The sequence below is a fragment of the Alexandromys fortis genome, unplaced genomic scaffold (genome assembly GCF_014885135.2).
Source record: "Alexandromys fortis isolate MF-2015 unplaced genomic scaffold, M_Fortis_MF-2015_v1.1 scaffold_214, whole genome shotgun sequence".
Classification (NCBI taxonomy): Eukaryota; Metazoa; Chordata; class Mammalia; order Rodentia; family Cricetidae; genus Alexandromys; species Alexandromys fortis.
In genome coordinates this window covers 1,985,053-2,003,979 of record NW_026068100.1, presented here as the reverse complement: position 1 = coordinate 2,003,979, position 18,927 = coordinate 1,985,053, and the positions used below count along the sequence as shown (strand labels likewise).

At 43.3% G+C, this 18,927-nt stretch overlaps 1 protein-coding gene and 1 pseudogene across 1 annotated transcript in view; one reads left to right on the top strand and one right to left on the bottom strand.

The window, feature by feature from the left end:
* Window positions 1–7,666, top strand: part of Peg10 (paternally expressed 10) — a 12,522-nt gene extending 4,856 nt beyond the window's left edge. Inside the window, 2 exon segments of the mRNA XM_050123833.1 lie at window positions 2,539–3,902; window positions 3,905–7,666. Coding sequence (XP_049979790.1) covers window positions 2,539–3,902; window positions 3,905–5,115 — 2,575 coding nt within the window. The 3' untranslated portion in view covers window positions 5,116–7,666.
* Window positions 7,667–12,797: 5,131 nt separating this feature from the next.
* LOC126489527 (uncharacterized) lies at window positions 12,798–17,193 on the bottom strand (annotated as a pseudogene).
* Between the last annotated feature and the right edge of the window lie 1,734 nt (window positions 17,194–18,927).

The window sequence follows — 18,927 nt, the reverse complement described above, 5'->3', positions numbered from 1 at the left end:
CCCCCCGAGTATCCTCGTGGGAGGGGCAGACTTCTCCAAGGTGCCCGGGTGCAGCCCCCCTGAATACCCTGGTGGGAGGGCCACACTTCTCCAAGGTGCCCGGGTGCAGCCCCTCCCCCATTTCCTTAACTCAAGTCTCTTTTTAAATTATCTTTTACAAACAATGAGATATTTTGCAATATCAATACAAATGGCGTATTGATTGCTGATTTGCTAATGCAATTTCTGTCCTATAATGAATTGTCTTTTGTAAGTGTAAATGCCCATCAGACTTGGCTTCAGTAAAGCCCTTCCTGACCTGGGTTAGGCCGCACCAAGACATGCTGAGACCATCTTTAGGAAGTTTTTAATTTCTGTTTTGAAATTGTTATTTTCTAGATGACAGAAGTCACACTTTAGTCACCTGACCAGTGTTTTTTTTTTTTTTTTGAGGAGAGATTAAAGCAATTTAATTAAAAAATATTGCTTTGTTTTGACTATGGTCTTTGTTACTAATATACTTTAAAGAATTGGGAATGCCACAGGTCAAGGTGTCTTCTAACTTTTAAAAACTTGAATATTATCAGTTATCTGTTTAAAGTGATTAAGTAGAAGTGTTAAACCTGTTAAAATGGCACACTGTTCCCTGTCCTTTAAGGACCTTGTGTGCTCTCCTCATTGAAGAGGCCACAAGACATATTGGGATAAAGGGAAAATGGCTGCAGGTGGTTGTAGCAGGGGAGGGGCCTAAAAGATGGGCGGGGAAAGCAGGGGGATTGGACAAGGGTGATGAACAGGTGTCATGTGGGATGACAGTTTTCCTCTTTTTAAAAAATATTCTATTGAATAAAATATTAGCTGCTTTCCACCCAACTTTTCTAATTAACATTTTTAAATCTTTGTTTGTTTCATAGAATTTAATAGTGCCCATTTTCACCTTGATTGGTTAGAGAAAAATAACTTATTTTTAAACTTTTGTTTATTCAAAAGTTTTAAACTTTATGTCATTAAACTTTCATTGAACTTTTTAAGTTAAAAGTTTGTAACTATTAAAAAGTTCAAAGTTTTGAAAACAGAACTTCAAAACTTTCTGTAGTTTCAGGCTTTAAACTTAAAAGTTGTTTGTAGTTCAAAATTTTAAAAAGTTTTTTTTAACTTCAGTAAACTTAGTTAAACTTTTTAAAAAGTTTGCTAGACTGTTCAATTTCAAAGTTTGTAAAACTTTAATATCTTATTCTTTACTATAACTACTTTAATTGTCTTAATTTGAGATTTGAGATTCTTATGAATCCATAATTATCTAATTGTACTTAACTTTTTTTCAGGAAGTACACAAGTAGAAGGTGTCCCATGGTTATCACTACCCTCATTATGGAAACATTTCAACTCTTCCCCCCCACACATCCACTCATCTTTTTGGAGTCCAGGCCTATCCCACCTTAATTTTAGAAGCCCTATGGTGGGCCCTATGGAAATCTCAATTAAAAACTAAAGACTGCACCGGTGACCTGTAGTATAAATAAACTTCTGTATTTCTTTGACTAATTTTAATTTGTAAACATAATAAAGTATATTTTTAATTATCTGTAATTCTGGGTGACCAAGCTGCTATAATTACAGCCCCTTTCCGCTTATAAGAAAGTTAACTTTTTTTAAAATTAATAACCTTATTAACTAATTAGCAGGTATAATTCAGTGATTTATACCTGCATTATTTAATTAAGTCATAATTGAATTTGTTGTATTATCATGTATCATTAAGAAAAGATGTCCTATTATATAACCTATTTCTCTTTAGGAGGCATCAATTAATATTTGATTAATGATTGCTTAATAAGGTAAACTGACATCCCTTTGTACTGTTCACTGCCTTTTCTGTCCCATAGACAATTCTGAGGACATTAACTTGTGGTCATAAAAGCAATTAGACAGCCTTGTGTTTGTGATAGTGGTTGGTCAACTTCATAATTAGACCTTCGGTGTTAAGTGTGCACCTCTGTTGTGACCTTTGGCCAAGTGTGTACTTCATTTCTTCAGAGCTGATGAGTACAGGCATTGTGGTTCTTATACCCACGTCTTTTGTGTGTGTGGATTGTTATTGATTAAAGTATTAGTTTTTTTCCTAATACCCTTATTAATAAAAGGTATGGTGTTGGGATTATTTGCATAATTAGAAGTTATTTGCATAATTCACTTCCTATTTATCATTGCCTTGGAACTTTCTTGCTGTGTAACCTCCATACAAATGGAGTTGTTTACGATTGTGTACTTTCCTTTATAGCCTGGAAAGATGAGTGTGCTTCTGATAAAGGTCATGTATTAATTATAAGGAGCAGGTGGCTTTTTTAGGAGAACAGGCATTTGAATGTCTGGACATCAAGAGGTGGTGTGCTTTTTATTATTTTGTGAGTGATTCCTTCATCCCCTTTTGAGGGTGTGTTCTGTTAATTATCAATAAATATTTTTATATTGTTTATATATTTATAATATTGTTTTTATATTGTTATAGCGACTGCTTTGAATGTATATGTTGAATTATGCTTTTGCTCTCATTTACAGGAATAAGCGTGTTTTGAGAACCAGGAGGAGACGCCGACCACGAGGGGCCCAGAATCCAGGGCACCCTCCCCAGAGTGAGGCAACACTTGGGAGGTCCCCTCCTACCACCACCATGGCTACCGGGGGTTTCGACTGCCCGCCCCCTCCTCCTCCTCCTCCCCCCAACAACAACAACAACAACAACAGGCCCAAGAGCCCCTGCGTGCCCAACAACAACCAGCGCCGCCGCCGCCGCCATGGTGAGATCTCTGGAGAGAGCAGCGGCTTCAGAGAACAACAGGTGGTCAGGCCGACCATGAGGAACAACAGCCTGCACACCCAGGTGGAGCTCTTCCCAGGCCACAACGGCAATTTTGGCAATTTTGGCAATTTTGGCAATTTTGGCAATTTTGGCAATTTTGGCAGTTTTGGCAACCTTGGCAATCTTCGCAGTCCTCGCAGCCCTCGCAGTCCTCGCAGCCTTCGCAGCCTTCGCAGCCTCCGCAGCTTTCGCAACCTTCGCGATCACATGGAAGTCGAAGTTGAACCAGAACCTCAACACTTTCACTTCCGGTTCCGCCGAGATGACAATGACGATGACCTTGCGCTCCAGGGTGCTGCAGCGGCTGCTGCTCCAACCATCTTCTTTGACGACGACTGTCTTGAATTCCTTCCTGAGAAGTTTGATGGCAACCCTGACAATCTGAATTACTTCATTTCCCAGTGCCAGACCTTCATGGAGAGATGCAACAGAGATTTCTCTGCTGATCGTATCCGTGTATGCTTCGTGACAAGCATGCTGACCGGCCGAGCCGCCCGCTGGGCTTCTATTATGCTGGAACGAGCCAGTTACCTGATGGACAACTACCGTGCCTTTATGATGGAGTTGAAGCAAGTCTTTGAAGACCCTCAGAGACGTGAAGCTGCCAAACGCAAGATCAGACGTCTGCGCCAGGGCTTGGGATCTGTTGCCGAGTACGCCAACTCATTCCAGATGGTTGCCCAAGATCTGGATTGGAATGAGCATGCTCTAATTGACCAGTTCCTTGAAGGCCTCAGCGACGAAATTCGTGAGGAGGTGTCTCGCCACGAGCTCCCAAACACCCTCTCTGCTCTGATCAGTCTATCCATTCACATTGAGAGAAGACAGGCCCGCGCTGCTGCTGCTGCTGCTGCTGCTGCTCGCAAGCCTCGACCTGATCCACCCAGGGCCCTGGTGATGCCTCAGAACCGCCAGTCTGATCCTACTGAGCCCGTGGGAGGTGCCCGCATGCGCCTGACCCAGGAAGAAAAAGAAAGACGCCGCAAACTGAACTTATGTCTATACTGCGGCAGTGGAGGCCACTACGCGGATAACTGTCCAGCGAAGGCCTCCAAAAATTCACCGTCGGGAAACTCCCCGGCCCCGCTGTAGAGGGACCTTCAGCGACCGGGCCAGACAGAATAAGGTCCCCACCCCCCGAGGCTTCGACTCCGCACCTGCAAGTGATGCTCCAGATCCATATCCCGGGCCGACACACCCTGTTTGTCCGAGCTATGATTGATTCTGGCGCATCCGGCAACTTCATCGATCAAGACTACGTCATCCAAAATGGGATTCCTCTAAGAATCAAAGAATGGCCAATCATGGTGGAAGCGATAGATGGGCATCCTATAGCCTCGGGCCCAATTGTTCTAGAAACACACCACCTGATTGTTGACCTGGGTGACCACCGAGAACTACTGTCTTTTGATGTGACTCAGTCTCCGTTCTTTCCCATTGTCCTGGGAATTCGTTGGCTGAGCACACACGACCCTCACATTACCTGGAGCACTCGCTCCATTGTCTTCAACTCCGATTACTGCCGATTTCACTGCCGGATGTATTCCCAGATACCTCCTGCTCTGCTGCTACCACCTTATCCTCCACATCCACCGTTCTTCTACCACGTGGATGGATACAGAGTTTTCCACCCTGTGAGGTATTACTACGTCCAGAATGTGTATACACCTGTGGATGAGCACGTCTATCCGGGTCACCGGCTGGTTGACCCCCACATAGAGATGATCCCTGGAGCTCACAGCATTCCCAGTGGACATGTGTACTCTTTGTCTGAATCTGAAATGGCTGCCCTGCGAGAATTCGTGGACAGGAACGTGAAGAATGGACTCATGATTCCGACCGTCGCTCCCAACGGAGCCCAGGTCCTGCAAGTGAAGAGAGGGTGGAAACTCCAAGTCACGTACAATTGCAGAGCTCCACACAACTGCACAGTCCAAAATCAGTACGTTCGCATGACTCTTCCAAACATGGCAGACCATGCACACCTGGCAACCTATGGTGAATTTGTCCCTCACATTCACGGGTACCACCACCATCATCACCATATCCCTGTCTATGCCTACGCAGGTCATCAGGTGATGTTTGCATGGCACCCAGTGGGACGAGATATACATGGAAGAATGATCCTCACCCCGGTTGTGATCACCTGGTGTCCACATTGGTACCGCCATCATCCTCATCCGGTACCCCAGTATCCTCCTCCGCCGCCGCCGCCACCTCCGCCGCCGCCTCCTCCGCCGCCACCTCCACCACCTCCATCCTACAGTACCTTGTAAAGACTGTCGTGACCTTCGGAGTGTCTCTGCCCTCAACTTTGACCTGTGCAGCTTCTCAATCAATGACTGTGTGCTACTGGATCTTCAGACCACCTGAGGCACAAAGGCACGCAGGGCTAACGTCAGTTTTCCATCTTGACTGCCAGTTAGTAATTTGACATCTCAATTGCAGACTGGCTAATTTCTTTACAGAGAAGCTGGTGCAAACACAGGACCTGCTGATTTCTTACAGAGGGGAGGAGAGGAGGAGGAAGGACACGACCTGCCCGCATCCTAGGACGGGCACCTTATGAAGGAAGCCAGACTTTCTGGTGCAGCATGGAAAGGCTTCCGTGATTAACTTGCTGCACCCTCCGGAACTTCGCCGACTTCAAACTCCATTCGTCTAACCTCTTTCTTTTTGTTTGATTCTTACTGCTGCCATTCACCCTGCTGCAGGATTTGTCCCCTTCCTGCCAGACTGCTGAGACTCAGTCTCTAGTTCAGTTTGAGCAGTAGGACACAACATGGATTTTGTCTTCACGGTGAAGTTTCCTTTTCCATCAACAGCATCTCTCCCCTACCCTTGCATGTTTAAGTAGTTTAGTAGATTTTTTTTAAACATTTTGTTTTCAAGTGTTGGCTATGCTTTCAGAGTTTCCATTGAATTAGGAAGTACACATACAATCTAAATTCTATTAATTGGGCCTTTAAAATTCACAAAAAAGAGATACAATTGGAGGAACCCTGATTGGCTGTTGATTCCTGTTCAGTGGGACCAGAGAGCTCGCCAGTCATCGTGTTTTACATTAATTACTTTTAAATGGTGCATTTGTGCTTCTGATTTTTGTGAAGCGTCACTTCAGTTTACCTCAGAACTCACTCAGTTTTATCCTTCATGCGTTTTAATTGATTTGATCTTCAAGCTGCAGAGTGCCTAGAAATGGGCCATCTTCTGCAGCCCTGGCATAGACACACGGACATTTGCCACCACTGCAAGCAGATATCTGGAGAAGCTGACCATGACAGTCAGGGAGAACATGCTGGTGTGGGCCCACAGCTCACAGACAACAGCCCTGACACACACTGGATTGTTTTGTGAAGCTTGCTTAATGACTTTTGGCAGTGTGTACTATGCCCTATTCCTATATACTAGCTATAAGGGTTAAGTGTTAAGGATAAGTACTCTTCAATTTACTGGAATTTTGTTAAGTTTCCTTTTAGTTTGTTAAGTTGTTAAGTTTCCTTTTAGTTTGTTAAGTTGTTAAGTTTCCTTTTAGTTTGTTAAGTTGTTAAGTTTCCTTTTGTTTTTCTTCTGTTGATCAAATTTACATTAAATGTTCCTTTTTTTTTCTTTTATTTGGCATTTCCAACAAAAATGCCCTTATTCATTTATTAGGAAGGAAAGATAAGTTGGAAAAGGAGGAAAATACAAACTGACAAAATTAACTAATTGGCTATGGGCCCAAATTTTATTTTTTCATTAACATCATGAAGGGGTCAGTTTGGTTTGAACCAGGAGGCATTTGGCTGAGATGCTAATTTGAGAGGGGCATCTGTATGGTGCCGTCTAGAGTTGTGTTTAAGTTTGCAGGTACCTCTTGGACTCCTGAACTGATCTGGCTGTCGCGCATCATCAGCATCCTGCATCCCACACAGTTCCGAGATTGGCAATGGAGAGCACCCTGTTGGAGAGGCCTGAACATTCATGAAGGACCACCTGCAGAAGAGAAGAGTCTGCAGGAACCACGCTACATATTCAGCTGGAGAGGGAACACGCATCTGATGGGAATGGAAGCTTTTGGTTGTTTCAGATTGTAGAACATTTTTGAGTTGGTCTTGAACATTGTATTGTTTTTCTTTTTTTTTTTTCTATAGTCAAGTAATAGGGGATACATAGTCATTAAGAATTTTAGGCTGGGAGGGATTATTAAGTAATCTTAGGTGGGTGGGTAAGTTAGGATAAGTTAGGATAAGATAGGATAAGATAGGATAAGTTAGGATAAGTTAGGATAAGATAGGATAAGTTAGGATAAGTTAGGATAAGTTAGGATAAGATAGGATAAGTTAGGATAAGTTAGGATAAGTTAGGATAAGATAACAATAAGTGGACGAGTGTACTTATTTGTCCCTCTTACCCCTCCCTACAATTTTACCTTTAAAATTCTACTCTGAGGGAACTGCAGGGAAATCAACATTCTATGAGCGAATTAGACATGGATAGAATTCTAGTGAAAGTTCAAAGATGATTAGATCAGTGTAATAAAGGCCCAGGAATTATCTCCAGGGATAGATTGTGAGTAAAACTTTGAGAGGCATATTTGCAAAACTGTTTCTGGAATAAAACTTGTAATGCTGAATGATAAATATTCATGGAAATTATGAGAATGTAATGAATAAAATCTCTTGTTCTTTCCTTGTCAGTAGCCCTCCTCCCCTCCCTTCCCTAGCCCCACCCTTTCTTCCCTTCCCCTTCCCAACCCCACCCTTCAAACTATATTACTGTATTCTCTTTACTATATTGATGTTACAATAAAAATTCAATAAATAAAGACTTAGTGGTTAAGGCAAATTGTGTCCTGATCATTTCAGCGCCCACCCATCATCAAGAATGGAAGGAGGAGCAGTGGGTGGGTCCGGAGTGATAACCGGTGGGAACTAGGAAGTAAAGGAGTTGGGGGGGCAAATGGGAAAAGAGGGTGGGGAAGGGTGGGGTTGGGAAAATGTTTGGGATAGGGATGGCATATAAGCAATCGGTCACATGGTTCATCATTAATACTATATCAATCGGTCACACAGTTCATTAATAATATACCCAGAATACTGCAAGATATCGACTAGTTCATTCCAGCTGTGACATCAGCCAAATATTCACCTCATAGCAACTCCAGCGACATAATTATTAATCTCCGTCTGACTTGGAATACTTGATTTATTAATATATTAGAGGGGGCGGGACCTCTGAGAATGAAAGGGAAGAAGAACAAGGGTAGAAGATTGGGAGATGGGGCAGGAGGGTGGAGGATGGCGTACCATGCAACATACCAGTCACATAGACTCTTACCAATGAGGTACCCAGACTACCCCCAGCAAACCAAATTATTCCACTTATAAAATACATGTGTAGGAAGCAACCGATCCATAGCAATTACAATGACATGACCTTAGTGCACGTACTTCTTGGAACAACTGAGATTTATGAGTGGAGGATGGGCAAATAGGATCACAAGGCAGAGTGGGGGATGGGAAGAGGAGGGGTACAAGTTGAGTAAATTTGGAATGGGGTTTTACATGAAGAATACATCAATTACAGAGCCTAGTAATAATACACCAAGAATACCCCGGGAAATAAGTGTATTCTAGGAGCAAAAGACTAACATGCAAATGCACCAATTAATGATAATTCCAGTGACATAACACGGGTATAATTCAATATGATTGGGGAAGGAAGAACTGAAGGAAGAGTAAAGGTGTGGGGTTAGTAATCCCATAGGGCGGGTGGTGGGTAAGGAGCATGTCGGTCCCACTCATACAACCCTATAGCAATATTGCCAACAATATCCAAGGAAATCAACTTACATGTTCCAGATGCAAAACATAAGTATCTGTGGTAACAGAATCACCAAATAAAATCAAGTCCATGGACATAATAAACCCCAATACTAATAGTACTTGAAATAATTAGGATTTACTTAAGTGGAATTGGGGGCCAGCAAGATGGCTCAACAGATAAGGTTGCTTGCTGCCAAGTTGGACAACCTGGATTGGATCTCTGGACCCCTCCTGGTGGGAGAAGAAGACGAGTACCTACTAGCTGACCTTTGACCTCTGACCTTTGACCTCCATAAGCTCAAAGTGGGACAATGGTGTTCCCCCCTCTTCATACAAAATAAATGGAGAGGGAGGGAGAGTAGGGGAACATTTGAGGGCAGAAAGCAGGGTGAATGTGGGGACTGAAGGGCACCAAGAGAGGTTGGGGTTGGGTGTGGCTTTGGAATGGGGACGGTGCATAAAGAATACCAATCACATAACTCATTATCAATTATATGCCTAGAACACCCAAGGGATCAGCTGAATTCCAGCTGAAAAATATTAGCAGATATGATAAGGCCAACAATTAATAGTGACTTTCATCATCCTAAAACATTCAATGGAATACTTGAAATGAATTAGAGTGGAGATGGAGGGACACTGAAGAGAGTGGGGGAGAGCAATGAAGTAAAGAGAGAAGATTAAGAATGGGATGAATTGAGGAGAGGATTGTTGTTTAAAAAAAATGTCAATCACACAACCCAGGGTCAAGATATACCCAGAATACCCAAGGATGTTACCTGATTTCACATTATCATGTAAGAAACAATACCATGAATAGCAAAGAAATTAGTTTCTCCTATGACATAATAAATCTTATCTTTAGTATCAATATTGGAATAGTTGAGGCTTATTTATTAGAGGAAAGAGGATAGTACAATGGGGAGAAGGGAAGAGTGGAGAAAGTGAGAGATGGGATTGGAAATGAAAGGCGGCACTGGGTGTGACATTGAGATGCGAGGGTATATAAGGAACACATCCATCACAGTCCAGATCAACTGTACACGCACAGCCTCCAAGACAATAAGTGTACTGCAGTTGTAGGCTATTAACGTACTAGTAATTAAGTCATCAATAATGACTTCATTGATTGTACATATTTAATATTAATTAAGATATTTTAAAGTTATCAATAAGCGGAAGAGTGAAAGAGAGGAAGCAGTGTAGGGGTAGGAAAAAGAGAATTAGAAAGGTGGGCAGTGGGAAGAGAGAGGATGGGGATGCATAACAAATGTCAATCACATAGCTAAGGACCAATGACAGTCAACCTACTACACCAAAATACAATAATAAATATATTAATAATAGTATCTTTAATGAAACAATAAATCTATTTTAGTATCAATTTTCTTTGAATGCTTCAGCTTTATCAATAGGAGTAAAGGGAAGTAGGACAGTGAGAATGTGATGGGGAGGGTAGATGGGCATAAAGGGCGGAGGGATGGAGGGAGTACCAAGGGATGAGTCTGAGAGGGGACTCAGTCACACACAGTGCAGTACCAGTCATGTACCCAGAATGCCCCAGAAAATAAATTAACATATTCCAACTGCAAAATATTAACATATGGAATAATAAACCTAGCAACAAATGTCAGTGATATAAGAAAAGACAGCTTCCCCCCCTTTTTTTATTAAAAAAATACTTTTGATTTAACATACCAGCCCCATTTCTTCCTCCCTCCCCTCCCCTCTCCCATCTCTCTTCCCCTTCCCATCCCCCATCCACTCCTCGGAGAGGGTAAGGCCTTCCTTGGGGAGTCAACAAGATCTGGCAGGGCCAAGCCACTCTCCCCTGTATCAGGGTTGAGCATGGTATCCCACCATAGGGAATGGGCTCCAAAAAGCCAGCTCATGTACCTGTTTTGGCATAGGTCCTGGTGCCACTACCAGAACCCCCTCCCCGTAGATCAAGCCACATAACTGTCACCCATATTCAGAGGATTTAGTTCTGTCCCGTGCAGCTGGCAGTCCATTGTCCATGATCTCCTCACTAGCTCAGGTCAGCTGTCATCATGTTCTTCACCTCTCTGTTCATATGATCCTTCCTCCCTCTCTTCAACTAAAGTCCAGGAGCTCAGCCCAGTGCTCGACTGTGGGGAAACAACAGCTTTTAATATAAGTATTACATAAAATTATTGATCTTTTCATTGGAGAAACAAGAAGTGGGGGTATCACAAGAAGATAGGGTGGGGGAGACGAGTGAATTTGGAATAGGGTAATGTATAAAGTATCCATCAACCATAGACAGTAAAACACTCAGGATACTCCAGGATAGCTAATATATTACAGTGACAAAAAAATAAACAGGGACTGGAGAGGTGGTGCAGAGGATACAGACTACTCTGCAAGCTTGAAGATGTAAGTTCAGATCCCCGGAATATATGTGCCCAGACTCACACACAAAGGCATCTCACACATACACATCCGAGGTTTTTGTATAACGTTATATAAAAAATTTGTATTTAATATAAATATTTTTGGAGCATTAAGTTGAAAGGGAAGGGTAACAGGGAGTGTAGGCCGTGAGGGGTAAGTGAGTGTAAGCAAAAGGGGTGGGGCATGGGAGAAGAGAGTGAGTGAGTGCGTGGAAGGAGCATAAGATGGGGTGAGTTATAAACCCACCAGTCACACAGCCTATACACACTAGCTGCCAAACTTTAACATAAAAACTAAAGCTACATGTGACTCTTAATAACGTAATTAAACAAAATTCATTTAGAAATGCCAACTTTGCTTGAGAATTTTAAGATGTATTAGTAGAGTTTAAGAAAATCAGCCAGTAAGTACAAGGATCATGGAAAGTAGGAAGCAGAGGAGGCTAGGGAGTATACAGAAATGCACAGAGTAAGGAGAGCGAGGAACTGGGGTGAGCTTGGAATTGTGGTGATGTGATTAGGTCAGTTGTAACCCAGTATAGACCCCACTGCCAGACTGCCCCCAATAACTTGACTGATTTATTTCAGCTTTCAAACTGTAACACATAAAGTAAGTCAACATTAATAGTGACTCTAGACATAGATCAAGCTTCATTTTTAGTTCAAATTTTGCTTAGAATACTTCAGATTTGAGAACAATTGAGAGAGTGAGACAGTGAGAAGAATGTAGAAGGTGAGGAGATAGAAGAAGCCATCAGTGGGTGGGATGGGGAGGGGGAGGTAGTATAAAGAAGACACTTGTCTTGGTTAGGGATTCTATTGCTGTGCAGAGTCACCATGACCATGGCAAATCTTATAAAGGAAAAACATTTAATTGGGGCTGGCATACAGGTCAGAGGTTTAGTCCATTATTGTCATGGCAGGAATCATGGTGGCATGCGGGCAGACATGGTAGTAGAGAGGTAAAGTTCTGCATCTGGAACCTCAGGCAGCAGGAAGATACAGTGAGGCAGTAGGCCTAACTTGAGCTTCTAAAACCTCAAAACCCACCCTCAGTGGCACACTCTCTCCAACAAGGCCAAACCTCCTTCCACAAGACCACACCTCCTAATAGTGCCATTCCCTATGAGCCAAGTGGATATTTTCATTCAAACTACCATGTGGTAGACATTCTTCTCCTTGGTCTCCATAGGCTTATAGCCATATCATAATGTAAAATACTTCCAGCCCAACTTTAAAGTCCCCATAGACTATCACAGTCTCAACAATGTTTAAAAATCCAAAGCCTCTTCTAAGATTCATTCAGTAGTTTCTTAACTATAATTGTAAGGATTTACAGTGCAGGTGACCCTGCTGGTATGGGGGACCACAGGCCGGTAAGGGAAAGACAGATATACCATGAAGAGAGAGTTTGTGTATGGAGAGTTTATTTAGTGGGGATTGGGAAGATATAAGGGTAGGGGAGATAGGAGAAAGAGAGAAATAGAGAGATGGAGAAAGAAGGGAGAGAGGTGGGGGGCAGGTGGGCTTGCCTCAGTGAGCAGAGAGAGACTGGGAGTGGGTAGAGCTTGTCTCTTAAGAGGACAGAGTACCCAGGTGACAGGGCATCACACTGGCATTTAAATGTTTAGTTACTCAAAGACTTCCCATAACAGAGAGACATGTTGTCTTTTTATCTGACTATCTCTTTGTTAAAGCAAACAGGGCATTTAAAGGGAGAAAGACAAAAAGAAAGTTTCAGTTTTTTAGCAGGTGGTAGAGAACAGATTCAGCTACAGGCAGAGTAAGCCCTTGGCTGGGGGTCCCAGTGAGCCTGGAGAGCTGGCTGGCAGCTGTGGCCATAGTTAGGTCATCTGATCTGACATTATTTAAGATAGTGGCGGTCATGTGATTGCCCATAGCAAAGATGGTGCTAAGGTCATCTGGTCTGCCATCCTTGCCTTTAGTCAAAATGGTGGCCATCATGTAGAGCAAAGCACGGAGAAACTGTGGGAATTTTAAATATATAGAAATAACAAGAGGGACATATAGGATATATAAAACATACATTTAGAACAGAATCACTTTTCACATTCATTCACACATTCCTTCATACACGAAATAAACAGAAAAATTCTTCAGCGTTGCCAGGACAGGTAGACAGATTCTATCTCAGACAGGCTTAGCCATGGTGGGAGGTGGACCCATGGAAGGAAGAATGGATGTGCAGGAGATGCTGGTGGGGCAGAGTTTAGCATGGCTTCATGTATAGAAACTTTCCCATCTACCTGTTTGCTAACAGAAATTAGAAAGTTCTCATGTTGAGGTCTGCCATTAGGCGACCACTTTAGGTTGTTATCTAAGGGGTACTTAAGCCATTTCCCATAGCTGAGGTTAAAAGAGAGAAAATAAACAAGACCCAATGGCCAACTTATCTGCAAGAGTCCTTAAGACAGAGAGAGGTTTGGGCCACTCTAAGGTGCAGGGGTTGGAGACCAGGGCAGAGTAGCCCAAAGGACAACACTCAGAGATGAGAAACAAGATCCCAGTCCTCAGCCCTGAGGAACTGCCAGAGGTGAATGTCAGCCAAAGCTAACCTGGAAGAAGGAACCTTACCATCTGTGGCCAGTGCTGTATGCAGCAATGCAGTGAAAAGGGAGTTGGAAAATGGTCCATGTCCAGGATCCCCGCATGGCTCAGCCTGTCTGCCTGAAAGACCTCTGGAGCAGGGAGACTCTTGCTCAAGTCTCAGGATAACACGAACCCCCAGGAACTCATGAGAGACTGTCCTTGATGCAATCACACAAGGTTTATTGACAGGACAGGAACCAGTGCCCAGGGGCCAAAAATCATTTCCCATGCAGGGGTAGAGAGTTAGACCCCAGTAGCTGGGAGAAGGGGTATTTAAGGGAAGAAACCATAAAATTCCAAAAATACCAGTGATCATTGAAAATTTTCAAAAATACCAGTGATAATCACAAGGGGGTAACTCTCTGTTTCTCCAGATTATTCTCAAGATTATAATCTAACTTTATCTTCAACTAGTTCCTGAAACAGAGTCACTGAAATGGCTAATCTAGATTTTTGATTCTTCTCTCCCTGCTTAGAGTTTTGGCTCTATTTTTTTCTGCTAGAGAGGTCTGGATTTATCCGGGTCTTTCATCTCCCCATTTCTTCTAGTACCTAGTTCTAATCATAGAACTAGATTTCAGTATCTTCTTGACCTTGTAAAGGGCTATATTGGTGGTATAACATCAAAATCTGAACAGCACTTATTCTTTCTCTACTGAAGGTAATTAGTTTTAATTTATTAAAGTACTGAGGGGCCTGTATTAGGGCAATTACCCCGAGGCCCAGGATTACTGCTATTATAAGAGAAATAGGTTCTCATTGAAAGAGAGTTGGGTACTTGTTAAACCCATCTTCAAGCATGTTAGCTGGATGATAAAAGACTCAAGGTACCAGTTGTACAAGCACACAGTAATCTTTGGTGTCATTAAAAACTGATATTGACATGCAAGATATCAAGTCTGTATTATAAACCCACCATTTATCTAAACCAGGAACCAAGTACCTGGTGTCAGGAGTCTTAGGGCTCTTAAGAGTCTCATTACATAACCTCGGTAAGAGTCAGCCTATGATTAGTCCCCCAAACACAAGCCTCCTGACTGGTAGTGTTGTTAAAAGCCCTGGATACTGCAATTTGGGTAGTTCAGGAGCTTGCTTCACTTGGGAGGTGTGGATCCAGACAGAGATGCATACTTCTTTCAGTTGTTCCCAGATCTGGTGTCTCACCATTTCAAGGGCCTTTAGGTGGGCAAATAAAGGTCTAGAAAGAATAGCATCGGGATTATACACTCTACCCAACTCAGTGAGTGGTGGCAGTTCTCCACATAAGATCTCATAAGGGGTGAGTTTAAATCGCCCTGGGGTGATCCGAACCTGGAATAGGGCAAAGGGAAGGAGGACTGTCCAATCATTCCTACCAATCTCTAGGACCAATTTTATCAGGGTCTCTTTTAGGGTTCTATTCATCCTTTCTACCTGACCTGAGCTCTGGGGTCAGTAAGCACAATGTAATTTCCAATTGATCCCCAATTGGGTGGCCAGTCCCTGACTTACCTGGGCAACAAAGGCAGGTCCATTATCAGACCTGATTACCCTGGGTATCCAAAAGCTCAGGAAGATTTCTTTTATGATCTTAGCCACCACATTGGCTGTCTCAGTCCTGGTAGGAAAAGCTTCTACCCAGACTGAAAAAGTATCTATAAAAACTGATAAGTACTTGTTACCATATCCGGCTGGCTTAATTTCTGTAAAATCTTCCTCCTAGTAGGCCCCAGGCCGGTTGCCCCTGAGCCTCTTCCCAGGAGTATATATGGAGCGTCCTGCATTAGTCATAGCACAGGACTTGCAGCTTTTGACTACTTCTTCTGCCAAGTCAGAGAGTCCTATAACATAATAGTTGGAGGACCTAACCACATCTTTTAGTTTCTTGGCCCCTAAGTGGGTCAGGTAATGTAAGTTGGTAACATACTTGTGCCCTTCTTTTTCTGTGGGAGGACTAGTTTTCCTCCTTCTGTCCCTACTGCTCCATATGGGGTTTTCTTTACCAGTCCTAATTTTCCCATAACTTGATAGCCCTCAGGGGTGTAGCTAAAGTTGGTTTCACTGATATCATGATAATCTTTAGGCTCTTTAACTGCCAGGATCATTGCTCCTTGGGCCACCTGTTTAGCGGTTAGGTCTGCCATCTGATTTCCTTTAGCCACAACATCTCGAGCTTTTTGGTGTCCTGGACAGTGTATGATGGCTACCTTCCTTGTCAAATGTATGGCCTCGAGGAGGCTCAATTTTTTTTTCTTTATTTTTTTATGTCTTTTCCTGCAGATGTTAACAGTCCTCTTTGTCTGTATATTGTTCCGTTTATATGGGCAGTGCCAAAAACATACCTACTGTCACTGTAGATGTTGATAGACTTCCCCTCTGTTATCGGTACAGCTTGTATCAGAGCTACGAGTTTGGCTTCCTGGGCTGACATCCTTCAGAGAGGCTATGCCAAGAATACTTGCATCCCACCCACCACTGCTGCCCCCGCCTTCCGCTTACCTTCAATCGTGAAACTGCTGCCATCTGTATACCCACTCGGACTCCCAGGCCAAGGCTGATCCTTCAGATCATTTCGGATACTAGTTTCTTCTGCCAAAATGTCAGTGTAGTGATGGGCATGTGAGGAGTCCTCAGTCTCGGGCAGTAGGGTAGCGGGATTGAGGACAGCACAGGGAGCGAAGGTCATTCATTTGGTCAACAAAAGGCTTTGATCACCTCCCGAATGGTTCAAGTAAACTTGATCTGGGCCTTTAATGTTGTTGGTGTGGGACACTCAGGGATAACCAGGAATGAATGAGTCACTTGTCCTTTCCCCAAATCTACAGTTTGTAAGGTGGTCCACAGATATTGTTTCTGTCCAGTTGTTCCAATTACTATAGTCTTTGTATTCTTTTAGCTTCCCCAATGGTTGTTCCAGCAAAGAGTGCTCAGCCCCTGTGTCCACTAGAAAGTCCATAGGGGTCCCCTCCACAGTCAGGATTACTCTAGGTGCGCGGGAGAGGGTCTGAGCCCCATCCCCTCTAATCATCTTCTTTTAGGACCAGTACCTTAGAGGCCCTTCCTTTCTTCTTTGGGCATTCTCTTGCCCAATGTCTCTTTTCTTTGCAATAAGCACATTGGTCTTTGTCCAAGGGGTGTGCCTCTGTCCATCTTCACTCATCTTTGGTCTTCTGTTGCCCAGGTTCCCTATCTGTCTAGGTCCTGTCTTTCCCTTCTCTCCTACCACTGCAGCCAAAATTCTAGTCAAATTTCTCTCGTCTATGATCCCTCCCATCCTCTCTTCTGCCCCTGCCTCTCTCTCTCTCTCTCTTACACACACACACACACACACACACACACACACACTTCTCTTCCTCAGTCTCTTACTTATGAAACACTTTCTCTGCCTCCTTAACTAAATCCTGCAAGGTATAATCCTACAACCCTTCTAACCGCTGTAACTTTTCTTAATTTCTGATGCTGACTGTCCTATGAAGGCCATAGCTACCGCTGCTTGCTGATCCTCAGAGGTTGGGTCAAAGGGAGTATAATGCCTGTAAGCCATCTTTAAATGTTCAAGAAACACAGATGGTGGCTCAACCAGTCCCCAAAGAACCTCTCTTACCTTGGCCAAGTTACTGGGGTATCTTGCAGCCCCTCAGAGACCTGCCATGAGAGTACTGTGGCGATAGACTGTCAGCTACTCCCTACCTGCTTTAAGTTTGACCTTGAAAACATACACAGAGAAATAGATAAGGCCCATTTCTGTTTCCGTATTTTTTTTTTTTTACCAAAATTTCTCTTGCTTTTTAGACAACATAAAAACACTTACCAAAGTCTTTTTTTTTGTGGTTTTTCTCAGTGGGGATGTATGGCTACATTTTAAACAAGAACAGCACATAAAATTCTATACCAGTGTGAAATGTTTGAGACCAAAAATAGATTTTTTTAAACATTAACCAACAATAATTTGTAACCAGCCCCTATAAATGATGACAGATACTTATAACCCATAGGATCTGAAAAAATTCTTCACCTGTGGAGCCAGCTTTGACCAGAGATTTGAGGCATGCAGTTCCCAGGGCAGGTGAAGGGAACTTGTCCATCAGCACGGGGAGGTGGGGGCAGGGTGGTATGCAGAATTGGGGAAAAAAGATTGTTAACCTCTTTAGGCTATAGCAAGTACCCTCAGATTTTCTATTTAGTGTTTGAAATCCTATTGGGGTACATCCACATTCTACAACTGTGTCTGGCAGCCTCGATACCTTGTAACAGCAAGGCTGAACAGCCCAGCCATCTATACAAGCATGCTACTTGGCAGCCAAGTGCTTGGGGCCGAGGCCAATTTTTTTATGAAATATACTCCTGTGCTTATGGCCCTATCTCTAAAGTCTTGTAAATGGTCACAATATCAAAGTCAAAGAAGTCATGATTTAAGTTCGTCAGCATCGGTCTAAGTCAGGACAAAAGCACAACACACATTACACAGACATACAGGATAATGGTGTTAAATAAACCAAAGACATAGCTTCAAGCTGCTTCGCGGGTGTGACCTGCCTCGCTATTGAAATGAGACTGCTGTCCACACATGTCTCTATAGAGAACTGACCATGCCACTCACGTGTCATTCCACAGAACTGAGAAAGTCCACCTGCGTATCTCATCAGAGAACTGAACATGCTACCTGTGCGTAAAACAAAACTGAGACCGAAGACACACAGACAAAGCCTAACAAAACTTAGAAAGACAAAACCATTGATCCAGAGTCAATGTCACAGTCTGTCCCAATCGTCAAAGTCACAAGTAAGACAAAACAAAAGACCAAAGAAAAAAGACACACAAACAAATAAATGTCTGCCTCCACCAAGACAGACAAAACCATTCCAGAAATATAGATGGCCAAGAGGGCGTATAGTTCCTCCAATCCAGGAGAACTTCTGTATCCTCACCAGCACCCAGATGGGAATCTCCCAGGTGTCCCTGGGTCCCTTCTCACCTCCCGGGACATCTCCTAGGGTGGCAGTCAGTGATCTCCTACCACGTCTGCTGATCACTCTTTCCGTCTCCTCCCAAGACGCGAGTGACTGCAAAACCGAAACCGAAAATACAGAACCTGTACAGAACCTGAATTCAGCCGGCATGGAAACACAAAGACACAGACACAACTGTGAAACCAAAAGTACAGAACCTGAACCTGAATTCAGCAGGCACAGAAACACAAAGACGACACACAGACAATATCTCACCTCCAAGTGAGTCTTTGGAGATGAGTCCCCAAATGAAAGACCTCCGGAGTGGG